Source organism: Heliconius melpomene, chromosome 16 (assembly GCF_056956725.1).
Source record: "Heliconius melpomene rosina isolate 202511_hmr_F chromosome 16, ASM5695672v1, whole genome shotgun sequence".
Classification (NCBI taxonomy): Eukaryota; Metazoa; Arthropoda; class Insecta; order Lepidoptera; family Nymphalidae; genus Heliconius; species Heliconius melpomene.
Window position 1 is genome coordinate 8,950,376 of NC_140404.1, and position 23,001 is coordinate 8,973,376.

At 29.4% G+C, this 23,001-nt stretch overlaps 2 protein-coding genes across 2 annotated transcripts; both read right to left on the bottom strand.

Moving 5' to 3' along the window:
- Positions 1-6,657: 6,657 nt before the first annotated feature.
- Positions 6,658-7,831, bottom strand: LOC146530959 (uncharacterized). The gene is made up of 2 exons (XM_085199528.1): positions 7,820-7,831; positions 6,658-7,653 (listed from the first exon to the last, which is right to left on the bottom strand). Exons 1-2 carry the CDS (start codon positions 7,829-7,831, stop codon positions 6,658-6,660), a joined length of 1,008 nt encoding a protein of 335 aa, XP_085055654.1.
- Positions 7,832-8,565: 734 nt separating this feature from the next.
- Positions 8,566-22,667, bottom strand: LOC146530960 (uncharacterized). The gene is made up of 24 exons (XM_085199529.1): positions 22,599-22,667; positions 21,903-21,992; positions 21,217-21,255; positions 20,683-20,863; positions 18,242-18,409; positions 17,039-17,193; positions 16,729-16,859; positions 16,321-16,325; positions 14,618-14,739; positions 14,503-14,529; positions 13,614-13,782; positions 13,026-13,209; positions 12,620-12,631; positions 12,374-12,492; positions 11,965-11,970; positions 11,873-11,878; positions 11,751-11,756; positions 11,226-11,406; positions 10,737-10,822; positions 10,364-10,488; positions 9,887-9,958; positions 9,324-9,442; positions 9,136-9,182; positions 8,566-8,633 (listed from the first exon to the last, which is right to left on the bottom strand). Exons 1-24 carry the CDS (start codon positions 22,665-22,667, stop codon positions 8,566-8,568), a joined length of 2,187 nt encoding a protein of 728 aa, XP_085055655.1.
- Positions 22,668-23,001: the final 334 nt, after the last annotated feature.

Genomic DNA, 23,001 nt, shown 5'->3' on the forward strand with positions numbered 1-23,001 from the left:
TACGATGTTTTCTTTGATTTTTCTTATAAACCCAATTAAATGAATAAGGTTAGCTATAAATCTGAAACAGTTTCTTTCAAATATGTATAAAATTAATATTATTTATTGCCTGACTAGCAATTATTAAATTGAATCATCATTGGTAATACATTTGCATAATATGGTTATACCATGTAAGTGGGTGTCCACAGAGATTAAATAATATGCGGTAATACAAACAAACATAGGTACCTATTACGTTCGTAGCTTGTCGAGCTTAACAATGTAAATGTGCTCACGTAATATCAGATTTCGATATTTAACTAGGCCTCGGGAATTATAAATAATTAATTAGTTATAATAAAAACAAAGTGAAATATAAAACAATTATATTAAGTAACAATTAATGTAGACAATTAAATTATTATTTGCAAAGATATAGCAGTAGATGGTCCAGTTTCCATTTCCTCGAGCATAACAGATTTTGAAACTTCATATAAGTGAGTCAGTGCAACTTGCTGGTGGGGATTGCGCAAAACGGTAGTCGCTACAGTTTTATCGATAGTCAATAGACTACCTCTAATCGATATTCAGGTAGATAAAGTCACGATGCGTAAATTAAGGGACCATTATTATAGTAATACTGCGCTGAGGCAATGCTGGCCTAAATATATATTTAAACTAGTGGGCCCGTGCGCGGCTACGCCCGCTTGAAATAGAAATATTAATAAACAAATTGAAAACTAAAGATTCAGTCAATTCAGTAAAACAGTTGTATAAAGTAACTGTTACGGCAATTAGCAAATTTGTCTAACTAAGTACTTTAATAATTTATGAACCGATTGTAATAAAATAAACCCTATATGTTTTCGGTGTAGTGAAAACCACATCAAAATCGGTTTAGTCGATTCTGAGATTAGCGATAACAAACGCACAGACAAAGAGACAAAACATTTTAAAAATCATTGTTTTGGGTTCTATTAGGTTAATAAAGGTTCCCAATAACATATATTTTTTTAAATATCTTTCAACTACAGACACCGACCCTCTTACGATTTTATTATAAGTATAGATATATTATTGATTGGACCGTCTCGTCATCATCGCATAAACAGTTATATTAAGAAATCATTCTTGTATGTAAGTTAATAATTAATTATAATATTAAAAACTTTAACGCAGTGGTATTATAAAATTGATCGTTTTTCAAAGTAAACGTATGTATTTCATGTTTCTTTAAAATTAAGCATTTTAAAAGTTTTTTGTAACGGTAACAAACTACGTGTATTATACATTATATTTGTACACATTCTAAAGAAATATGTACAAAACGTATATGTTTGTGTATTTTATTTAATAGCATATCGATATAAGACATCCATGCATTTGTAATTATAATATACTTAATTGGCCAGTTTTCGCAAATTATTCAAATTTCATGGTAATAACGTTCCGTATATTTAGTTATATTTTGCATGAATTAAAATGAAAATTATCAAAATTATATAATAAGAAAAATTGGATTAATATTTCTGTGAATTCTCGTTTTTTTCTTTAGCTTTACGGTGTATCTTTTTAAAAATCAGCTTCACACTATATTCCGCACACAGCAAAGTAGGAAGAGGGAACCTAGTGGAACCCAGAGGGAACCACTCCGTTCCGCATTTTTTGCCGAATTCTGGAGGATTTGCGTGTTGAGTGGCAGAACTCAACGCCGCGCTTTACCTCGACACCAGAGCGAAGAAATGTAAATAAAAACGTAAATAAATATTTCACTTCCTCGAGTGGGGATCGAACCCACAACCGTCGCGTTACAGTCACACCCTTGTGCCGCTGCGCCACAACGGCCTATATCTTTTTAGTCTGTCAAATTTTATAATTTGTACTTCCCGTTGACTTACAATCCTGAAATTAACACAAACCCGCTGTAGTCGAGTTCGAATCACACTCGACTTTCACCATTTTTTAGATCCACAGTAGCCACTATCCATAAACACATGAGTCAATACATTTGAACATACGTACCGTAAATGGCTATGTTTTTTTTTCTTTATTCAATTGATCTAAAATAAACTTTCACCGTGGCAGGTGAAGCTACATTAGAAATACAAAGCACTTGTTAATATCAAAGACACTTGCGCAATGGACGAGATTATGAATTCTAAATCTAGTTTCTCCTTTCTCATGTTAAATTTAATTATTTTATATGCATATTATATTGTCTATAAATAATATATTTAAATATTTATATTAAACATAAATTATATTCTTGTCATAATTTTTATTATATTAAATATTTTTATAATTATTATTGTAATGAAAGTGCTCAATATGTATCAGGCTTCAGATTATAAAGAAGAAAATTATATAGAAATATTATAGAAAATTATATAGGTACTCTACATCTCAGAAGCCTACAGAATCTTTTCCAGAAATAAATCAAATAGCATAACACTCTATCGTGCCATTTTATAAAACTTTAAATAGCTCAATTTAAAAAAAAAACAGCTGCCAAGCTCTCTAATTATTATAATAACATTTTTTTTAATTATATTTTTCTTATAATTTAATATACAGTGATTTGCTTAGAAAAATACTTGAGTAACGCTAACACCAAACACAATTACATCTTTAATCACTTAAAAAATAAATAAAGACTAATATAAGTTAACAATAACAATAACAATAACAATTTTAAATAATAATTATTAACAATATTAATTTTCGCCTATTCCTCAAGACATTTAAAGCAATATTTCATTGAAAGTTACTTACAGAGTATTGGGGCTTATATTGATAAGAATGTATCACGCCATGCCTAATTACAGGAATAGGAACGTGTTTCGTGATAGTCACTAGTCTATGAATAATAATTGGGGGTCTTTGGTTCGTAGCGTGAGCTAAATCTAGAGCTTTTTTTATCACTATTTCGAGAGTTTCTTTTTCAATGCTCTCCTGATGACTATGTGCCTGGAGTTCACCTTTTTGAAGTTCCTTTATATTATTATCAACGTTTTTACTTTTCATTAAATTATATTGTGCTTCTAAATGAGAACGACTTCGATGTATAAATGGATATTGTTGTGTGTGGTCGTTTTTCTGATGGTATTTGATGGTTATGGGATTATTTGGTACATTTTCAAACTGTTTTCTAAAATTATCTTCTTGTTGAATTTTAAGGGTCTTTCTGTAGGTAGGTAAAGTTTTTACAAGTTCTGGATAAAAAGATTGTTTTTTATTATCGTTGGATAATTTAGCAGGCCTCTCATTTCTTATATTAGGCTGCTGTATACCTTCTTCAGAATTGTGAGGGTTCCAAATAAATGGGTATTTTTGTTTGAGTCTTTCCTGATTATGGACATCTTGAAAACTTGAATACCTGAGCTCATTATCATGGCTATAGGTATTTTCATAACCTCGGTCACCGTTACCTGGAAAATATGCTAAGGAACTGTTTTCAATAGAAATTAAATCTTCTACTGAATTTACTCGTGTATAGAAATTATTAGAATTAATATTTTTATCACCAGTAGTAAAATATGGTAGATTTTCCCTTATATTTTGAAATTTCGAAATAGTAAATGGTTCTTTAATATTTTCAATAAATTTCTCACGATCACTAAATTCGTTGAAAACTTCATAGTTATTCTTCATATATGAATTTTCATTGTTATGTAAAAAGTTTTGAGATATTAATTCATGATCCTTGACGGGAAAACTAGCTATGTATGGCTTTCTATAAAGGTTTACATTATTAATTTGTTGCTGTCCATTATTTTGAAAGTGACCATATTTATATTCATTGACATACATTTCCTTAGATCTACTAGAATTGTCATCACTTATATTCTGACTTTCTCCATTATTGTTGTTTTCTCTGGCCTTTAGATATAATTTTAAAATTGATATTAAATCCTGTAGTTGAGCTGATTGATCGGATGATGCGGATAGTGTTTCTGGTCCAAGTTTTATTTGAATTCCCTCAGTGTATACAAGCAAAGTCAGTAAAATCTATAATAATAAAATAATTTTAATATAAAAAATCAAATCAAAAAGAATATTTTAAAAGTAAACTTGTGCTTACTTTTACAAGCACAGTTTATTAACTATTTTTACTTACTGATGACAAGAGCACCATTTCTAATGCTGTGGCTACTTCGAGACACAGCCAGTAATTGAAAAAAGAAATTAAAATACATTCTTTTTATACTTAAATCGTATAATATTTAAAAACCATATGTATTTACGCAATACCAAAATATAGACTATGCCATTCTCAATTTTAAGAACTAGCGGAACTGTCTAATATTTTTAAAGGCAGGCAATTTACGAATTTTATTAAGGTAAATTAAAATTTAGAATTATTACTTAGTATACTCGTATTTACATATCAAACGCACGATTATATAACCATTACGATTATATATCTACGCACGTACTAATATTAATTTTCTTTTTCTAATAATGTTAAATCTAAATGATCGAGACAAGGAGTCTTATACAATACTTATCTAAGTTAATAAAATATTTTTTTGGCGTCGCGACCACAACATGGTAGCTACAAGGAAACTAGTGTTAAGACATTTCGTTCTCCATTTACCACTGAATTCTGGAGGCATTGCATGTTGCGTGGCGGAATTCAACGCCGCGCTTTGCCTCCACCAGAACGAATAAAATGAAAATATATTTAATATTATTATATACCTTGAGTGGGAAACGAACACACGACTGGCTTCAAATAAATATTTACATTTATAATTTTGAAAATTCATTCTAGGTACTAAAATATCTACCCATCCAATCGGTTTTAAATAATAGCAGTTTCAATACTTGTATCATGCCAATTTGACCACTTTCGTTAATATAATAGTTTTTTTTTTATAAATACTGGTTAACACATTATCATAATTACATCTAATTTATTTCTACTGAGATAAAGAATGGTTTTTTAAACTTAGTTGAATAATTTATTATTTAAGCCATAGATTTTTTTCTTATTGCGTTAATATAAATTCAAATTTACTTTTTGAAAGTAGCTTGCGGTTTTATTTCTTATTCTATTAATTTGAGTAATATACTGTTCTTCTCCCCTTTAGTTATAAAACCTTTTAAATTGAACAGAATTATGATTCCTTGTGTTGAAGTTGTTCTTGAAGAAATTGCTTCTCTTTTTTAAACGTCGCGTCGTCGTCGACGTTCACGTTATTGCTGATTTTAAATTATGTTAACCTTTTTTTATCACAATTACGCAGACCGCCTCAGCGGAAGGTAAATTGTACCTTACATTTGGGCAATACTGTGGGACTCACCGGAGAATCCGATCGTACCCACTAAAACCCAGCGGAAATCCTCTCCACCTATATGAGACACTGTAAGATCTACATCTACTACAACGATGCTTCGGTGGAAGACCCGCGTATTGCGGGCCGCCGTCTTCTGCAGGATGTCCCGGGGTTTCTCTTAGGGACACCCCGCAACCACACTTAATCAATATTAAAAAATGCTTCTGGTAGTAACTTTGCTATATTATATTTATAGGAACTTATCTGAGTATAGTTTATCAGGAATTTGGTGCCTGGCAATGGACAATGTCATTTCTATTATTATTCCTAAGAATATATAAAAAATGAGCTTAATAATTTAACAAAAGTTGGGTATTATTTTTTGCACCTTTTTTACTAATGATATGGAATTCCATATTTCCTAATAGTACTTACCGGTGTTGATCATACGAATTTTCAGGTTTCAAATTCAACGTAACGATAATCTGGCTGCCTTCAGCGATTCCTCTAACTTTTGTCAAACTGATTCATAAATGAAAAATCATCCAGGAATCCGTACCAATTTCTGGACTGGAGGTTAACGGGATGTACAACTTACAAAAGTTGACAAATCAAGTTTGCGAGCGGATACACTCTAATTATATGAAATTAGCTACAATTATAAGTTTGTAATCGTTTTTATTTTTAATATAGTTTTCCCTTTTTTGTACTGCATGTTGTAATTGCCAAGCTTCATAAATGTAGATCTACGGGAAATATTCTATATTCTATAGGTTTTTATGACGCAGTCAATAAAATTAATAAACTTAAACTTGTATGAAATGAACTAGAAATATACTTATAATTTTTGTTTTTTCCTGAAATACGTTTCTTGTTTTGTATTATAAGTTTGCGCTTCGCGCCAATATTTTATAACTGTAGGTCTACGGGTAGTGCCCTATAGGTTTTGATTATGAGGTGAATCACATACAAAATATAGCAACAACGATGCACCGTAGACTTAAATATTTTAATTTGAGCTTGATACCTTCACGCGATCGTAAGATGAAATCCTATAAAGATTTTTTTTTTTTCAATTATAAAACGTACAGAACTATGAAAACAACAAAATTTTACAAGAACAAACCGATTATAGAACCGATACCGATTAAAGAAATAAAAAATATTCTATATGTGATAATACTCTTAATTAAAGAAAAATAGATATTATTAGAGCAATAAAATACTTCAGTTTAATTTAAAGATCAATTTATTTAAATGAGTAAAAATTTTATATTAACACAAAACATTTAAAAATTTCTACTCAACAACACTTACTACTAATATTTGATAACTATGAACAGATATTTCAGCCTTTTGAGTGATTTAAACATGAGTTAAACAAATTATTTAAATTTTACATGTTTCTAATAACTGGCACAGGAATATGCTTGATAACTTCAAATGGCACAGGGTACGGATGCGGAACCTTAACTTCATAAGGTTCAGGTACTGGTACAAGAATTGGCCGAGGCACTGGCACTTTTACTTTTTCGACTACAGGAACTGGGTGGTGCTTGGTAACTCTCACTTCTTTATGAATCACTATTGGTGGTATTTGGTGGAAACGACCAGCCTGGTCCCTATTGCTCTGTTTTTCAAAATCGGATGCTTCCTTTAAAATAAGCTCAATTTGTTTTTCTAAATCAGATTTCATATCTTCTTGATTTTTGGGAGCGGGCGGCCAATTTTCTGGTCTGGCTGGTTTTTCATCATCATCAGAGGATTCAGAATTTATTTGTTCTTTATTAATTGCAGACAAACCTCTTAATTGAGCACGGTTGTGATTTAAAATTCGGTTCCAGTGCTGTTGAAGTTGGTCATGTAAAAGTGCTTCTTCTTGTTTTTTAGCTGCAGCACTATTGACTGAGATCCACTCAGATTCTTGACGTTCTCGTTCTTCTTGATTTTTATCAATATTTTGTTGTTGTTCTTTTGAATTTTGCTCAAAGTTAAAATTGTATGCATCTACATTGTCAGCTTGATTTTCAAAAACAGGTTTATCTTTGGAATAATATGCATTTTGCCACTCTTGCTTAGGTTCCTCAGCTTGTACTGCTTTGAAATACTGTGACCAAGCATTTTGTTGTTGTTCTTCGTTGTAATCTTGAAGAGATAATTGTTGCTCTTCTTTGTTATTTTCGACTGATGATTCCTTACTTTCTGAACTTTTCGCAGCTTGCAAAGCTTTCATTTCACTTGGAGTAAGATATATAATTATTTCTTTTGTAGCATATCTTTTATCTGGGCTTTTAAATGAATCGGAAGACTGGGATGCTTCTTTTGAAACTTTAGGTCCAAAATTTAATTGCTTTGCTGCACCAAAAGCCACTAAAGCTAAAATCAAATATATCTGCAAAAAAATAAATTTGAAATTAAATATTTGTTTATCATGGCATGTGTAAATATAGTATATGTTTACTTATATTTATGAATGAAATAAATATTTTCGCTGAGAATTATGTAAAATAATATATTTCAAATATATCTACTACTAACTTCATTTAATAGATACTTACAGACCACTGCATCTTTGAAGCTTACGGCACTCTTCGATGCGTGCAGGAGGATATCTGTTGTAGATTAAAAACTTCACGACTTTTTTATACCCAAAATTTTTTCATACGAGCCCCAACTACTTTCGATTAGTAATATTTAGAATAAATTAATTATGTTTCGATTTCTTATACTTGCGCAAGACTCAAAATATCAGACACGTATTTCGAATTTACAATGCAAGAATAAAAAAATACATTTGCTGAAAACATCCTTTTTCTTTTTATAGATTATAAATAGCCTAATAAATTATTTAGCTAATAAATAATTAATGTCAATGTCATACATATTTTATCCTTTGATTGAGTGATTGTCATGAGTTAAAATAAAAATATTTTAATGAATCATTAATTTAAATAATGAAATATGAAATTAAATAATGAAATATGAAATTAAATAATGAAATATTAAACAAATATAATCAAACGCAAATTTACATTCTTTTTTCAGCTTTACGTTGTATTCTGTACACAGCAGAATTGGTAGAGGGCTAACACTCCGTTCTCCATTTTCAATGCTGCGTTTTTCCTTGATACGAACGCGAAGAAGTAAAAATTTAAACATATTTAATAAACGGCTATTTAATAATAGTTAAATATTAATTAACAATATGATCTGAATGTAATTGTACGTATATATGGTCATTTCTCATGATAATAAAAGCTTACATACAATATCTCATATATTTTATTCCTTTAAAGTAACTTCCCTATACTTTGCTCTCAGGTGGAGCTGAACTGGCAGTTTCTTCTGCGACGGTTGTTGAAATTAGTGTACCTGCAGTATAAACTCATATTACTTTATAAAATCAAATCATATAATAAAATATTATTTTAACTAAATAACAAATGTATTATTAACAAGGCCAGTTGTGATACAGGGACATAAATTAAACGCGACAGGTCGTGGGTTCGATTCCCAATCGAGGAAATTAAATATTTAATATTTTCCTTTCTTCGCTCTGTTATCGAGGCAAACCGTGGCGTTGAATTTCGAAACTCAACACTCAATGCCTCCAAAATTCTGCGAAAAATGGGAAAATGGGAAATTCTGCGAAAAATACGTTTGAATAAAAATTGAAATATCGCATAAAAGTATTGTACAAGCAATATATTTAGTGTGAAAAATATTATATACCATCATCTGTGCCTATTGATGAAATCGGTGCTGCTGATGATGATGACGAGCCGTCTTGGATGAAATAACAATAAAACCTCCAATTAATAATACAAAAGATATGAACACGAATTATTTCATATTATTCTAACAAATACACTACCTGGAGTTGTTTTACTATCATCTGGTGCGACTTCGTTAGACTTCTCCCTAAAGAGCAAAGACAAAATGAAAATCCTTATGTTTACTTCTTATGAAATAAAATTTAAAAAAAAATGAATTTACTGTATGAAATTGAATATTCAGATTCATTTATTAAGGAAGTCAACATAAAAACAGAAATATACTTGCCGTATTTCTAAAATAGTTTTTGTTATCGTTTCGCCATCAGTAGTAAAAACAGCTTGGTAAACCCCTTCAAATATCGGCATGTATTCTGTTATGCGGATTAGAATAGAAGATGGGGTTACCTGTAATTTTTATGTAAAATATATCTCTATATAGTCTAGATAATAATAATTTAGACTATTTATTAATAATCTTTAAAGATTAACTATAGAATCTGTTACAAAAGTATAATTATATAGCTTTTGAACGTAAGTTATTGTTATATATGAGATGTAGGTATATAATACGAATATTTGTTTTAATTATACAGTTTTTTTCATTTTAACATTTTACTATAATATCTTTTTGTGAGAATAGGGAAATTAAGGATGAATTAAACAAATATATATTTTTAATATTGATATGAAATGAAAAATTAAATTGAAATTAACGCCACTTTTGGTGTTCCTTTCATCTTCCCCTGTTAAAACTAACAACTCCAAGCATACTCGGAATCATCCCTACTGTACCTTAAGGAAATAACTTTCGCAAATAACGTAATCATATTATATTCGTAAATAACTTACGACGTAAAACGCTATTGGCCCAACACTACTTCTTCTATACGACGTCTCTAATGGTACTCCATTCACGTAGACCTACATTTTAAAAATATTTTTATTTAATATTATAGATTAGGAACTTTTAAGTTAGGTTCAGATAAATATCTATTTTAAGAAACGTAAAAAAAAATAAAATGACTGGATTTGAACCTAGGCCTCTTTTTAAGAAGTATGATAATAATACCAAAAATCAGTACATATTTTTATACTTGTAAAATATAATTTGAAGACTATTTGATAATGCATGTAAGATACTAAAAAAATAATCTATAGGCTTTTAGCATATGGACATTTGTCTATAATAATTTAAATTATTAATAATTCTATAGGGTACATTTTTATCTTTTAGAAGCAATTTCATATCTTATTCCGTTATTTTATGTAATTTTAACATAGTATATTTAATTAGCATATATAAATATAGTTTTATAAAAAGCTTACTTTTTCTACAGAACAAGTTTCACATGCATACTGAATTTCATGTTCAAACGGCTCGCCCTCCTTGGGAGCGTCTTTAATATCCATATTTCTTATTGTGACTCCTAAATATGATATATTTTTAGTAAAATGTATTTTTCCAAATATATAAAATTTATACTTAATTAAATAAACTATATTTACCAGGCGCTAAAATAAAATAAAAAAATAATAAGACATACATATTTATAACAATATGCTTATTTAAAAAAAACTTTAAAAAAAGGTACCAGCACTTACAATTGTCTGAAACGGAGAAATAAAAAACCATATAATAAAATATAAGAATATATTTGAAAATTATAAAAAGTTATTTTAAACAATATTTTCAACTCACTGTCAATAACTGCTATAATTTTACTAAATAACGTTCCACTTTTATTGAAATACCCCATATATACACAGGATAAATTGTCTTCAAATCTGTAAAAACGTTTTATATTTTTGTTTTAATTTATTTGTACTTTTTTCAGGTTCCTTAACCTAAATGTAAATATGAGACTCTTATAGGACCACTTTGCGTCCATTCGTTATTCTTTCTGTGCTTGAAAGATCTATAGACCCGAATATTTGATATTAATTTCAGCTTGATACCTCTACGCTATCTCGAGATAAGTCTTGATAGAGGGGGGACAACAAAGTCGTCTTATAAGGGTTCAGTCTTAGGTACAGAACCCTAAAAATAGCCTAGCTTAGTATGGACATATTCACATATATCAACGTTAAGAGGGTACTGCTCATATACATTAAATTAACTAAAATTAAACAATGAAATAAAAAAATTCGTAGAACTTAATATTATACTTCATAAAAAGAAAAAAAATACCTAGGAAAATTAAAATTGATCGTTTTAGCCATAGGTATAATAGATACTCTGCCACTAGTGAGCAAACTCTCCCCGTTACAGAGCACGTCCGTAATGACGCAGTCATCGCAGTCATAATTGAGATTTTGTTCAAAATGCTTGCCAACTTCGTTAGAAATTGTAAGGCGAGTAGTTTTTATTGCTGCAAATTAATTAACATTAATAACTTTTGTAAATTAATAATTAAAGATCAGAAAAGAAATAAGAAATATGGTAAAATAAAACCAGTAATTAACCAAATATAAAAGAAAAATAATAACATACCGTTCGCTGTGGATATAAATTACATTTTTATAATTTTTTTTTAACGAATGGTGTATGAAATATTGTTTTTATTATGATACCTTCAAATCATATTATTGTGTAGACAGATTAAACTGACATAGTTTTTTATTTTCTGCCTATTTTTATTGTTAATTTTTTTTTGTGGCTTAGAAGCTGTAAAGAAAAAGGGATTCATTTTTATTATTTCTAATAATTACTTACTAGCATCTGTAATATAACACAAAAATTAATTTATTTCGCTTGTACTCGTATACTGTAATTTCTATAAAATTTCAAAAGCATTTCTATAATATTTGCAAGTAAATAAATTAATAAAAATTTACCTTTTTCTGTAAACGAATAAAATCGTACATGAAATTATAAATTTACATGTTTTATCATTATATTTTATATTTAACAATACATTTTGTCTTACCTGGAGCTGAAAAGACGAAAACAATTAAAATATAGAATAAAGTACTTCTATGGTGCATTGTAGTAGTATACTACTGTAACTATATAGAGATAGATAAGTTCAGTATCAAAGTAAATAAAGAATAGAATGCGATTTTATAACTTTTATTTCTTTCCCGGTCAGATCTAGTGAATTTACTTATCATAATTTCTCCCCCAAATTTCTAATTCTTTTCTAATTCTTTTCTCCCCCAAATTTCTTTCTTTTAAAACCAAATATTAAGACACTCCGTTCAATCTACGATCCATAAATTGAGACTAGCTCTTGGACCGAGTGTAAAAAAATCTAAAAGTATAAAATCTATAAATATATAGCTTCTCTATATGTTAAGAATTTATATTAATAAATGATAAGTTATTTATGCACTTACATATCACAGTTAAAACTCTTAAACGTTCTTCTCCACCATCTTTGTTTTGTAGAATTGCAAAGTAATCACCAAAATCAAGATGAGTGTTTCCTTCTACATCTATTTCTATTAATTGTTGTCTTAAAACATTGAAAAAAAAAATGTTTATTTGTTGTACTATTGATATAGCATGAAATAATATTTAACTGACTTTTTTTCTTTCTATAATATAATTTATTATTATTTATATATATACAATGTACTCACCGTCTTCCTTGCCTGAAAAAGGGACATATAACACAATTAAATGAAATGTACAATAAATAATATTTAAAAACAAATATTTTTCTACTAATTTCAAAAAACAAAAAAGTAAAAATCTTTAAAATTAACATAAGAATCCCAACAGAAGAGATTCCCGATTTCTCAAAAGATGATGATATTAGATTTATATGTTAGTGTATTGCCGAGTGCCTGATACAAAAAAAGACTTCCTCAACCAGTTTCACCATTACGAAGTGTCGGTAGACTTGAATTTCACCAGATATGGTGGACAGCGAAATGTCTTGATATTAGGTCATATCTGTCCACACTGCTATTTTCGGGATAAAGCGTAAACCTAAGACAGTTATAGGAACATTAGTATTGTAAGTATTTAGTACTAAACACACACCTATCAGTATATTCCCTAATTCTGTATTTCGAGGTATCCAGGTTATAAATGTTTCCATCAGCCGGTCGCACCATGATACCGAGTAAGCGACAATAGTCACATCGATATGGAATCTCTGTACTGTTGGGCCTCTGACCCTGGAGAATCTCCAAAGTCCGACCTGCCATTCTAGCAGATGATGGATCTATGAGGAATATATTTTTAATTTTTTAGTGGTATAATATAAATTCATATTTTATTATTAGTACTTTTCTACTTAGAGGAACCAGGACCACGACTTGGGAAAATGTAAAATATTAATTTATTTGTTGTTATAAGTATAGATGTCAATATGACCCCCTTGTATATTACTAATATTAATTGACACAAACCCATTGTATCTGATATATACCAGATTGAATAAATAAATATACTTTTTTATAAAAAAACATAAAAAAGTAATAAAAAATGTAAATCAAAACTTTTCTAAGTGTAGAATAACAGTTTAAAAATGTTAAAAAAATGAAAACATTTATTGAAAAAATCTAAAAAAATATTTATATTCAGTTTCTAGTTTTTTACATTGAAATATTTTTGAATTATACTAACATAAATATAATTCATCAATCCATGTTGTATTCGATCCGTCTTTCTTTGTAGCTTTCACTCGATAAGCACCGTAATGTTTTTTCGCCCAGGTAGGAAAATGGTAGGTGACCTTCAGAAACCTGCCATTAGTACTGATTTTCGTTGTAAAAAATTCAGCTTGCAAAGGTGTCTGGAATAAACAGTTTAATAGACCACTATTAATAAATCTCTATATATAAAATCGAAAGGTCACATTCATCACGAAATCTCGATGTGCTAGGAATCTGAAATTTTGCATAGGAGTTATTTATAGGACGTAGATGCCCGCTAAGACGGGAATTTGCCATATTCGACTCCTAAGGGGTTGTTTTTGGGGTGGAAAATTTGTATGAAACTTCGTTACTATAAATGCTAGGAGTCTCAAATATTGCACAGTGGTACTTTTTAGGACGTAGGTACTCATGGAGACAGAAATTAATAATAACGTTGTTCTCGCAGGCGAAGCCGCGGGCGGGCCGATAGTTAATTATAATTTTTAACTATTAAAAGTAACAGTACAAAATAACGTATTTTTTTTGTAGCGTTACAAATTTACATTAATATCATATACTACATATATAATTATATCATTCGATTACAGTTTCTCAATTTCATGGAAAAGGCATAAAAATAATCTTAATTTGATTCCTAAAACTAAATTATTCCAATTTAGCGGCAGTGTCGTTTCCGTAAAAGTATTATTTGCATTCAATTTTTTTAACGAAAGTAATTTTATTTTATCTCAGTAAGATAAAACTTTCAACGAGAAAATTATTTTTAACTGTAATTATAACGATATTTTAAGTTTAATTGATTTTTTTTATTATATTCTGAGAATCTCCACCATATATAATATTCGGTATAAACTTACCCAATCGGTACCTTTGATAGTTTTCTCCTAAAAACATATAACATTTGTTAATAATTTGAAAACTTACATAATATTAATAATAATATATTTGAATAAAATTTTGAGCAAATCTTACATGAGATTCGATATGATGAAATTGAATTGAGTCAAATTTATAACCCTCGGGTATAACAACTCTTCTTGTGCTACTTGTATAGTTTTTAGCAGTTTGAGGAACATATTCGATGTGGCTGTCAACTTAAAATGGAAATTATATATTGATTAATTTAATTTTATTAGAAGTTTAAAAATGTTATTACATATTCTTCCTTCGCTCTGGTGTCGAGGCAAAGCGCAGCGTTCAGTTCCGCCACTCAACGCTCAATGAATTCAGTAGAAAGTGGAATTCAGTAGGAAGTTGATTTTTTTTTTTAAATATTCTTTGTACTAGTGCCAGCAATTCTCGCGAGAACGTACGTTCTATGAAAGTATATAGTAAACGAGTAATATTTCGAACAAGATTTTCTTGGAGTTTTCTCTTGGAAAGGTATAACTAATACTTAGAAAATTCTTAAAAGTATATTTATCATTTATTTTTATAAGTATTTTCTTTTTTTTTGCTCACGCTATAAGGGAAGGAACTCAACAAGGAAAGAAGGAGACTAAAATATTGAATATTTCATTTCATAGAGTGGGAATCGAACTCACAACCTATTACGTTTACAATACCACACCTGGGACCTTGCGTCATGATTGACCTTACAAGCACTTTTGTAGGTTACTATATATTTGTTTAAATACACTGACCTTATAACCCCTTAATATAATAACTTACCAGGTATCGCTTCAAATATAAAAATACAGTTTGTTAGTTAGTGCGACTTGAATTTCTAAAGTAAATATGTAATAAAATCCAAAATTTAACTCTAATAATAATTAAAACTAAATCTCTATTGTTATCTTTTTCTTATCTATATTTACACAAAAAAAAGATAAAATATTTTAAAAAAACTTTCATTCGTAACAAAAAAATACTTACGTGGTACAATTTCTAAAACCATAAACGTTTATGAATAATAATATAATTTTCAAAGTATAATTTTAAATTAAAAAATTTACATAAATATAAAAATTAACATACCATCTCCTAAAATAAGAGAAATCATAAAAAAACAATTATCATATTAATAAAAAAAACTATAAACAGTTTAATAAATAATGGAATATTGTACAACTATTACAATTATTACTTACGTTCGTATTCTACGAAAATACGTCAAAATGAATTAATTCAAACGTATATTTTACAATTAAAAAATGTAAGCAAAATTTACTTACCATCATTGCCTACAAAAAATCATATAAAATATTAAAAATCATGGCTCCGAAGCTTAATATCATATTTATATAGTACAAAAATTACACAAAATTATTCAAAATTACATAGTAGGATATGTAATTTTTGTTCAATTAATTTACCTAAAGTATTTATAGTATATATTTTAAAAGAAAAGATTAATTTCCGCACTCCTACATATAAATTTCCAGGCCAGTCGTGGCACAGAGGCGCAAGCCTGTTACTGTAAATGCTACAAGATGTGGATTCATTTCCCACTCGAAGAAAATGTTTAGTATTTTCTTTTTTTCGCTCTGGTATCCAGACAAAGCCAGGTACTCTACACTACTCGATACGCAAGCCTTCAGAATTTGGCAGAAAATGGAGAACTGATGACAGGGAAGTGACTATGCTACCCCGCTAGGGGACCCTAAGTTAAGTAACATATATGCTTATTAATTTTACAATTAAAATTAATATACTTTTTGATATTTTTTTATAACGATATCTCATAACGGTAACAGTTGTGCTTAAATATATTACTTACGTTCAGCTGTAACATGAAGTTATTAAATGTTACTGCCTATTGCCACGTAGAAGTAAAAAATAAATTGTATTAATTATTGAAAATATAAAAATTACCATAGTTACCTGTAAATAAAAAAAAGTTATGTACAAAAAATACAACTTTTTCTTGCTTATTAGAAATTGGCGTAATTTATGTTTTTTATAAAATATTTTTTAAAATTATATTTTTAAAACTCATAATTAAATGTTGTATAGGATATGAGCTATGACCATGGTTATTTAAAATTTCTCTGCCTATTTTGGGTTATACAGAAGATTTGAGAATGATACATATAAAGATGACAGAAAAATTTATAAAATTTTTTAAAATCCTTATAATATACTCACGCCATAATTCATTAGCTAGTAAAGCCTGATCTGGTGAAGGCAGACTGTAAATATATCCGATTTGACATGGATTCCAATGATCACATACTTCTCTGTCCGGATCTAATTCTGTCACAAATTTATAAGTCTGCAAAAATAGAATAAAATTAGACAAGTTTACGCAAAAGACCGTGCAAAGTGGATTAGGTTGAGTAAGAAGGCAGACCCTGGCAATACCCGGGATTAATGCTAGGAGGAAGAAGAAAAAGAAAGAGAATAAATAAAAAATATATTTTTCGAAAATTGAGATTTCTAAAGTGTTCATACTCTATCAGGGTAGTATCGGTAATGAACCACGACATCATCAGTGTCTTCTAAAGCACATTTACTAGTAGTGTAATTGAGAGAAGTCCTCTCGATTGGTGCACAGCCAATGACAGTGGTTCCGTTCCGGGGTAGGTCAGGACCTTCGATTTTATGTCCTGTAAAATACAATATTAATATTTATAAAACAACGTTCAAATACCGGTAAGCCTTAAATTAAATCCATGTTTAACACGTTAGTATGGGATTTATTAGAGTTAGTATAATTATACAGTACTTTTATGTAAGGTTTGTATTAAAATAGATTTTGTCTGTAATTCGTTGTTTCTCATGTTCGCTCATGTTGGCCATAGCGTCATTAAATATAATTTATTAGCGCGTCTAACTAAACATTTCTTCTTTCTTTTGTAATATCAGTATAGATATATTAAATGTTCTACAGATGTTTTTGCTAAGAAAAGATATTAACAAGTACCTACAGCAAACTAATTTAAAACAGGTTTTATATAAACATCCCAACACTATTATTATTTATACTTTCATATATTCAGAAACAGCAATATCGCTTAAATAACACTGTAGGCGTAAATTATATGCGTAGGCACACTAAATTACAACATTGTACTAGACTAAACTACTCTGGAAAATTATTCATATTTGAAACCGAAAGTATAGTCCGCGAGGCGTAAGCTAAGCTTTATATTTGTGTGAGCATCAAATGAAGAGCTAAAAAAATTTTTAAAAATAAAATCTATTAGTCATCAACAAAAAAAAAACTAAAAATACATAAATTCTTTTACGTCGGACTTGCATCCTCTTAATGTTTCCTTTTTCATTCTTTTACAATCGTGCTATTTTTCTCTTTTACTTTCTTATAAATATTAAAATTTAAACCTTTACATTGCTACCAGTAAAAGAGGTGTAATTACACCAAATAAGGGATGTGCATTAGATGGTAGATAGAAACCATTATTAAACAGTTTAAACCAAACAATTGATGCGTCTTATAAGGCCGTCGTCACACCTAAGCTATCTATGCACACTTACACAAATGCGAAGCTCAGCGTATGCCTCGCGGACTGTACTTAAAAAATATTTAAAAAAAAACAAAGTTTAATATTTAAGTATAAAATGTTTTGTAGGATAGGGAGTGTTTTAGGAAAAAAACATGTCGCTAGTTTTTTCTGTCTTATCTATTTTACTTACTATTGCAAAAGAAGTATTTATTTTCAGCAACATAGAGTTCTTTGTCCTCGGCACTGAGGCAAGAGTCATACATAATTTGAGTAGGCTCTATCTCTTCTTCGCACATCAGCATGCCAGAACCATCTGGCTCTTTGGGGGCTCTGTTTGCAGGACAACGGTAGAGCATACCTAAGATGGTAGAAAAGAATTATTAAATATCCTTTTTTATCCATATTGTTTTTATGTAATAGTTTATAATTTTCCTTTACTTGATACTTTCATAATCTTAATACCCAGAAACCTTAGTTATAAATTAATTGATCGCATGATAACGATATCATTGTTATGTATATAATAATATATAATACATATTATAATGCGGAGGGGCGCTGCTGTGCCACGGTCAACATCAGCTCTGTGAATAATTTTGGTTATTTATTTAATTACCGTAAAAATTGCAATAAATAGTGTTGGAATATATCCATGGACTATAAAAGAACGTGAAAAGTGTAAAGTGTCGGCAATTAAGAACATATAAGTGCAAAAACAGTGACAAAGTACCGGTGACAGTGTAACGGTTGACGGTTATGTTTGTCATAACTTAGACACTAACAATTGATTGTGAAGTGAACGCAGTTCTTGGACAGATTTATTGTTCCATTTTGCTACAAATTGTAAGAACGATTAATCTAGGAGCTTATTATTAAAAAAAAAAAAAGCAAGTCATTTCGAAAGGGAACTGCGACACGACCGAAAGATACCATCTAGCGGATAACAGGCGTAAATACATAGATCTTTTAAAGAAAATCAATCAGTGCTTCTTCCACTCACCACGAGAGGGCAGGGCTTATAAAAAAAAAAAAAAATACAATAAATATTAAAGTTATCTGCTAAAAGACGACAACAGAGGCCACTACCTGTATTAAGACAAAACAATTACACTTTAGAATCATGGAAGAAATCTTAAACGCTCTTAAAAAAATTACGATAGAATTGAACGATCAAAAACAAGAAATCAGAGAAACGGGAAGAAATATTACTGAACAAGTAACTCTCAGTATGAGTAGAATGTTTGAAGAGAAATTTTCATTAATAGAAAAACACTACGAAAATCTGAAAGATAGAATGGAAAATCAAGAAAAAAAGATTCAAGCCTTAGAAAGACAGGCAAGAAAAAATAATTTAGTTATTTTCGGTATAGAAAACAACGAAGAAACATACGAGAGCCTAGAAAGAAACGTAATCAACTGGTTGGAGCAATATCTCTCTGTAAAACTAAATTATGCCGACATTCGAGAAGTCAAAAGAATAGGAAAGAAAGATGAAAGAACACGTCCGATAGTAGTTACTCTCTCAACCCTAGGAACAAAAATAAAAATAATGAAACAAAAGAGGGAGTTAAAAGGTACGCATTATTACATCAAAGAAGATTATCCAAAACAGATACTGGAAAAAAGAAGAGAATTACAACAACAACTACAATTGGAAAGAGATAAAGGAAACATAGCTGTAATCAAATATGATCGACTTATTGTATGGAAAAATAATTCTAAGCGTAAATTACCTACTTCACCTGAAAATGCCACTACAACCAATATACAGAAAAATATACAAATAAATAAAAAGAACAAAATACAACAAAAGGATGTACCAGCTAAAACATCAAACAGTCTTTCAGAAGGAGTTATAAAACAAGGAAAACTAAATTTTGTAATTAATCCTACAAATAAGAATAATAATAAAACAAACAAGCATAGCAATCAAGCAACTCCTCCATAGTTAAACTAATAAGAAAAGGAAAAAAAAAAAAAAAACAAAACAAAATTAAAACAAAAGATCTTCCAACTCGGCTGGTCACCGCGGAAGAGTACGACCAAAACCCTCCAAAGAATAAAAAAGCTGTAAAAAGAAAAAATAAATAAATAAAAAGACTTAGATTATTATATATTAGATTATTATACTTAGATTAGATATAGCAACAGAATAATGTTACCGATTGTAAGCAAACAGCACTGCATAGACAAAAGTGGATTTCTTTGGAGGAGGCCTATACCCAGTCTGGGGACCTTGCCTGATAGTATATTACTAAATTAGTTATATATAATAAATAATTTAGAAAATTTTAAATAAGAAAATAAAATAATTTATAAATAAAATTAGAATAAAAGTTAACAAAAAAAAAAAAATTAAGTAAATGAATAGTAACAAGTAATTAGTGTGATCTGTAGTAGAGTATGTATTATAAAGTAATTAGTAAAAGAAACAATTAATCAGCGCTAATATATAATTAGAATAAGTAAAAAATATCTCCTTATAACATATACTTAAATATTGTTAGTAACTTGTAGATAAAATAAATATATTAGAAAGTAAACTACAATTAAAATGTCAATTAGCATTAAGTTTGTAACTGTGGCAACGGTAAATAAAAGGCTTTATTATTATTATTATTATAATAATACCTTTTCTTATCATAAGAGGTGGTTTGTTTCTTATTTCAGCGATTGTGATGCCTTTTTCACCATTTTGTATAGCCGTCATTATTCTTTTGTAAAGTGTGGTGCGTCTCTCTTGTTCTGCTATTATATATGGGAGGAGTTCTTCTGATAAAACATCTACCTTTTTCTTGGCTTCTGCGTTCATCTATTATCATTTTCATTTTATATAAAACGATAATATTAATCTATTTTTTTTTAATTACATAGTAATATATTATACGCTTATAGGTTATTCGTTTAAAGTCGTTATATACTTTATATTTTTATGCCATTCGAAGGTGTAAAAAAAACGACCTTATTTTATTTCATACAAATTTCATAAAAATATTTTTTGAAATTATAAAAATCTTCTTGTAATATACGTATACTCTTAGTTTTCCGTTCCTAAGAATTTCCTTAATATAGTAGATTTATACTCTAAGCCGATTATCTAATATTTTTAGTAGAGTTTGAAATTCAAACTTTGCATATAAGTGAAGTTGCGATAATAAAGCTTACCCTGTCAGCGTCCTTATTAAATTTTATACCCGTTCCATCCTAGAAAAATGTTACACCATTGTATATTAGTCTGACAACAAAAATGCTATTATTAATAAGTAATTATGAGGTCAGTCGTGGTGTATTTCTATTTTGTTCACTCTGGTGTCGAGGCAAAGCGCGGCTTTAAGTTCCGCCTCTCAACATTCAATGCCTCCATAGCTTAGCAGAAAATGGGAAATAGAGTGTCTTAACACTAGTTTCCCTCTGCCTGCTGTGTGAGATACAGCAACACGCAAAAGAAAATATTGTTTATGTAATATCCCACAATAAGCAGCATTGCGAAATCTATATATATAAAATCGAAAGGTCACTCACTCACTCATCACGAAATCTCAGAAACTACAAGTGCTAGGAATCTCAAATTTTGCATAGGAGTTATTTATAGGACGTAGGTGCTCGCTAAGACGGGAATTTGCAAAATTCGACTTCTAAGGGGTTGTTTTTGGGGTTAAAAATTTGTATGAAACTACGTTACTACAAATGCTAGGAGTCTCAAATTTTGCATGGACGTCACTTATAGGACGTAGGTACTCATGGAGACAGAAATTAATAATATTGTAGCTCACGCAGGCGAAGCCGCGGGCTGCTAGTTATTAATATTTATATCATATCTAAATTAAAAACATTATATTAGGATAACTTACGACAGCCTGTCTTCTCACAATGTTAGCTAGGTAACGACCGCGCCGAGTCGCTGGTAACAATACGCTGCCCGGTTGAACTTCTTCTCCTGTCTATAATTATTTTGCTATTGTCTTAATACTTGTATAATATATTACAACATATAAAAACATAATTTTAATATAATATAATGATTCCTAAAGTTTTCGTTTTATTAATTATAGCTTTATTGTTTCATATATATTGGCGTATTTCAGGTAGGATGTAAATTCATAATAAAATATTCTATGAAAGATTACGCATCCCGCTTATAAGAGGAAGCAGAAGAAGCCCAGTGCTAAAACACTACGTTTTACCAATTTCCCCCCAATTTTCAGGATATTACATGTTGAGTGTTGAAACTCAACGTCGCGATTTGTCTTGTTATCAGGGTTAATAAGGTTCATCTCTATAACTTGCTCCCATATAACAGTGGACTAAAATAAGAGGAAGGAAGCATAAAATTAGAAGAATTTTAATTAATTCTTAAATAAATGATTATTATATTGTTTTTCTAAGCGATTCTCACTCTCATAATGAAGAGCGTGGCCTTTATATAGATTTTCTGTCTACATTGAAAATATCTTAAATATAAACATTTTAAGAAAATTACATAATTCTTAAATGCAGTTTAATATAAGTCTATAATTCTATTTAAAAACCACTTCTAAATACTTTACCGGTTGGTAGCCACACATTGAGAAATCAAAGAAACATAAAAATAAAAAACAAATCCGTCTCTTTGCCATCTCGGTATATGTAAAATAATTTTTTATTGCAAATTTGTACGTTATAAATAAAAAAATATGTAATTGCCTCGTTAGAGTGCATTGATTTACAAAGTCAAGAATTTTATTGCGCTATAAAATCGATAGGTATAATATTAAAAATTTTAGTAACAGAATCACAATGTGTCGTTCCAATTTCATTAAAATACTCTACTAATTGTTTTCAGCTTCAAGCTGTATTCCGCTCATATCAGAATAGGCAGAGGGACCCTGGGAACCTAGTGTTAAGACACTCCGTCCTCATTAAGCCACTCCCGTTTCCCATTTTCCTCCGAATATTGCGTGTTGAGTGGGG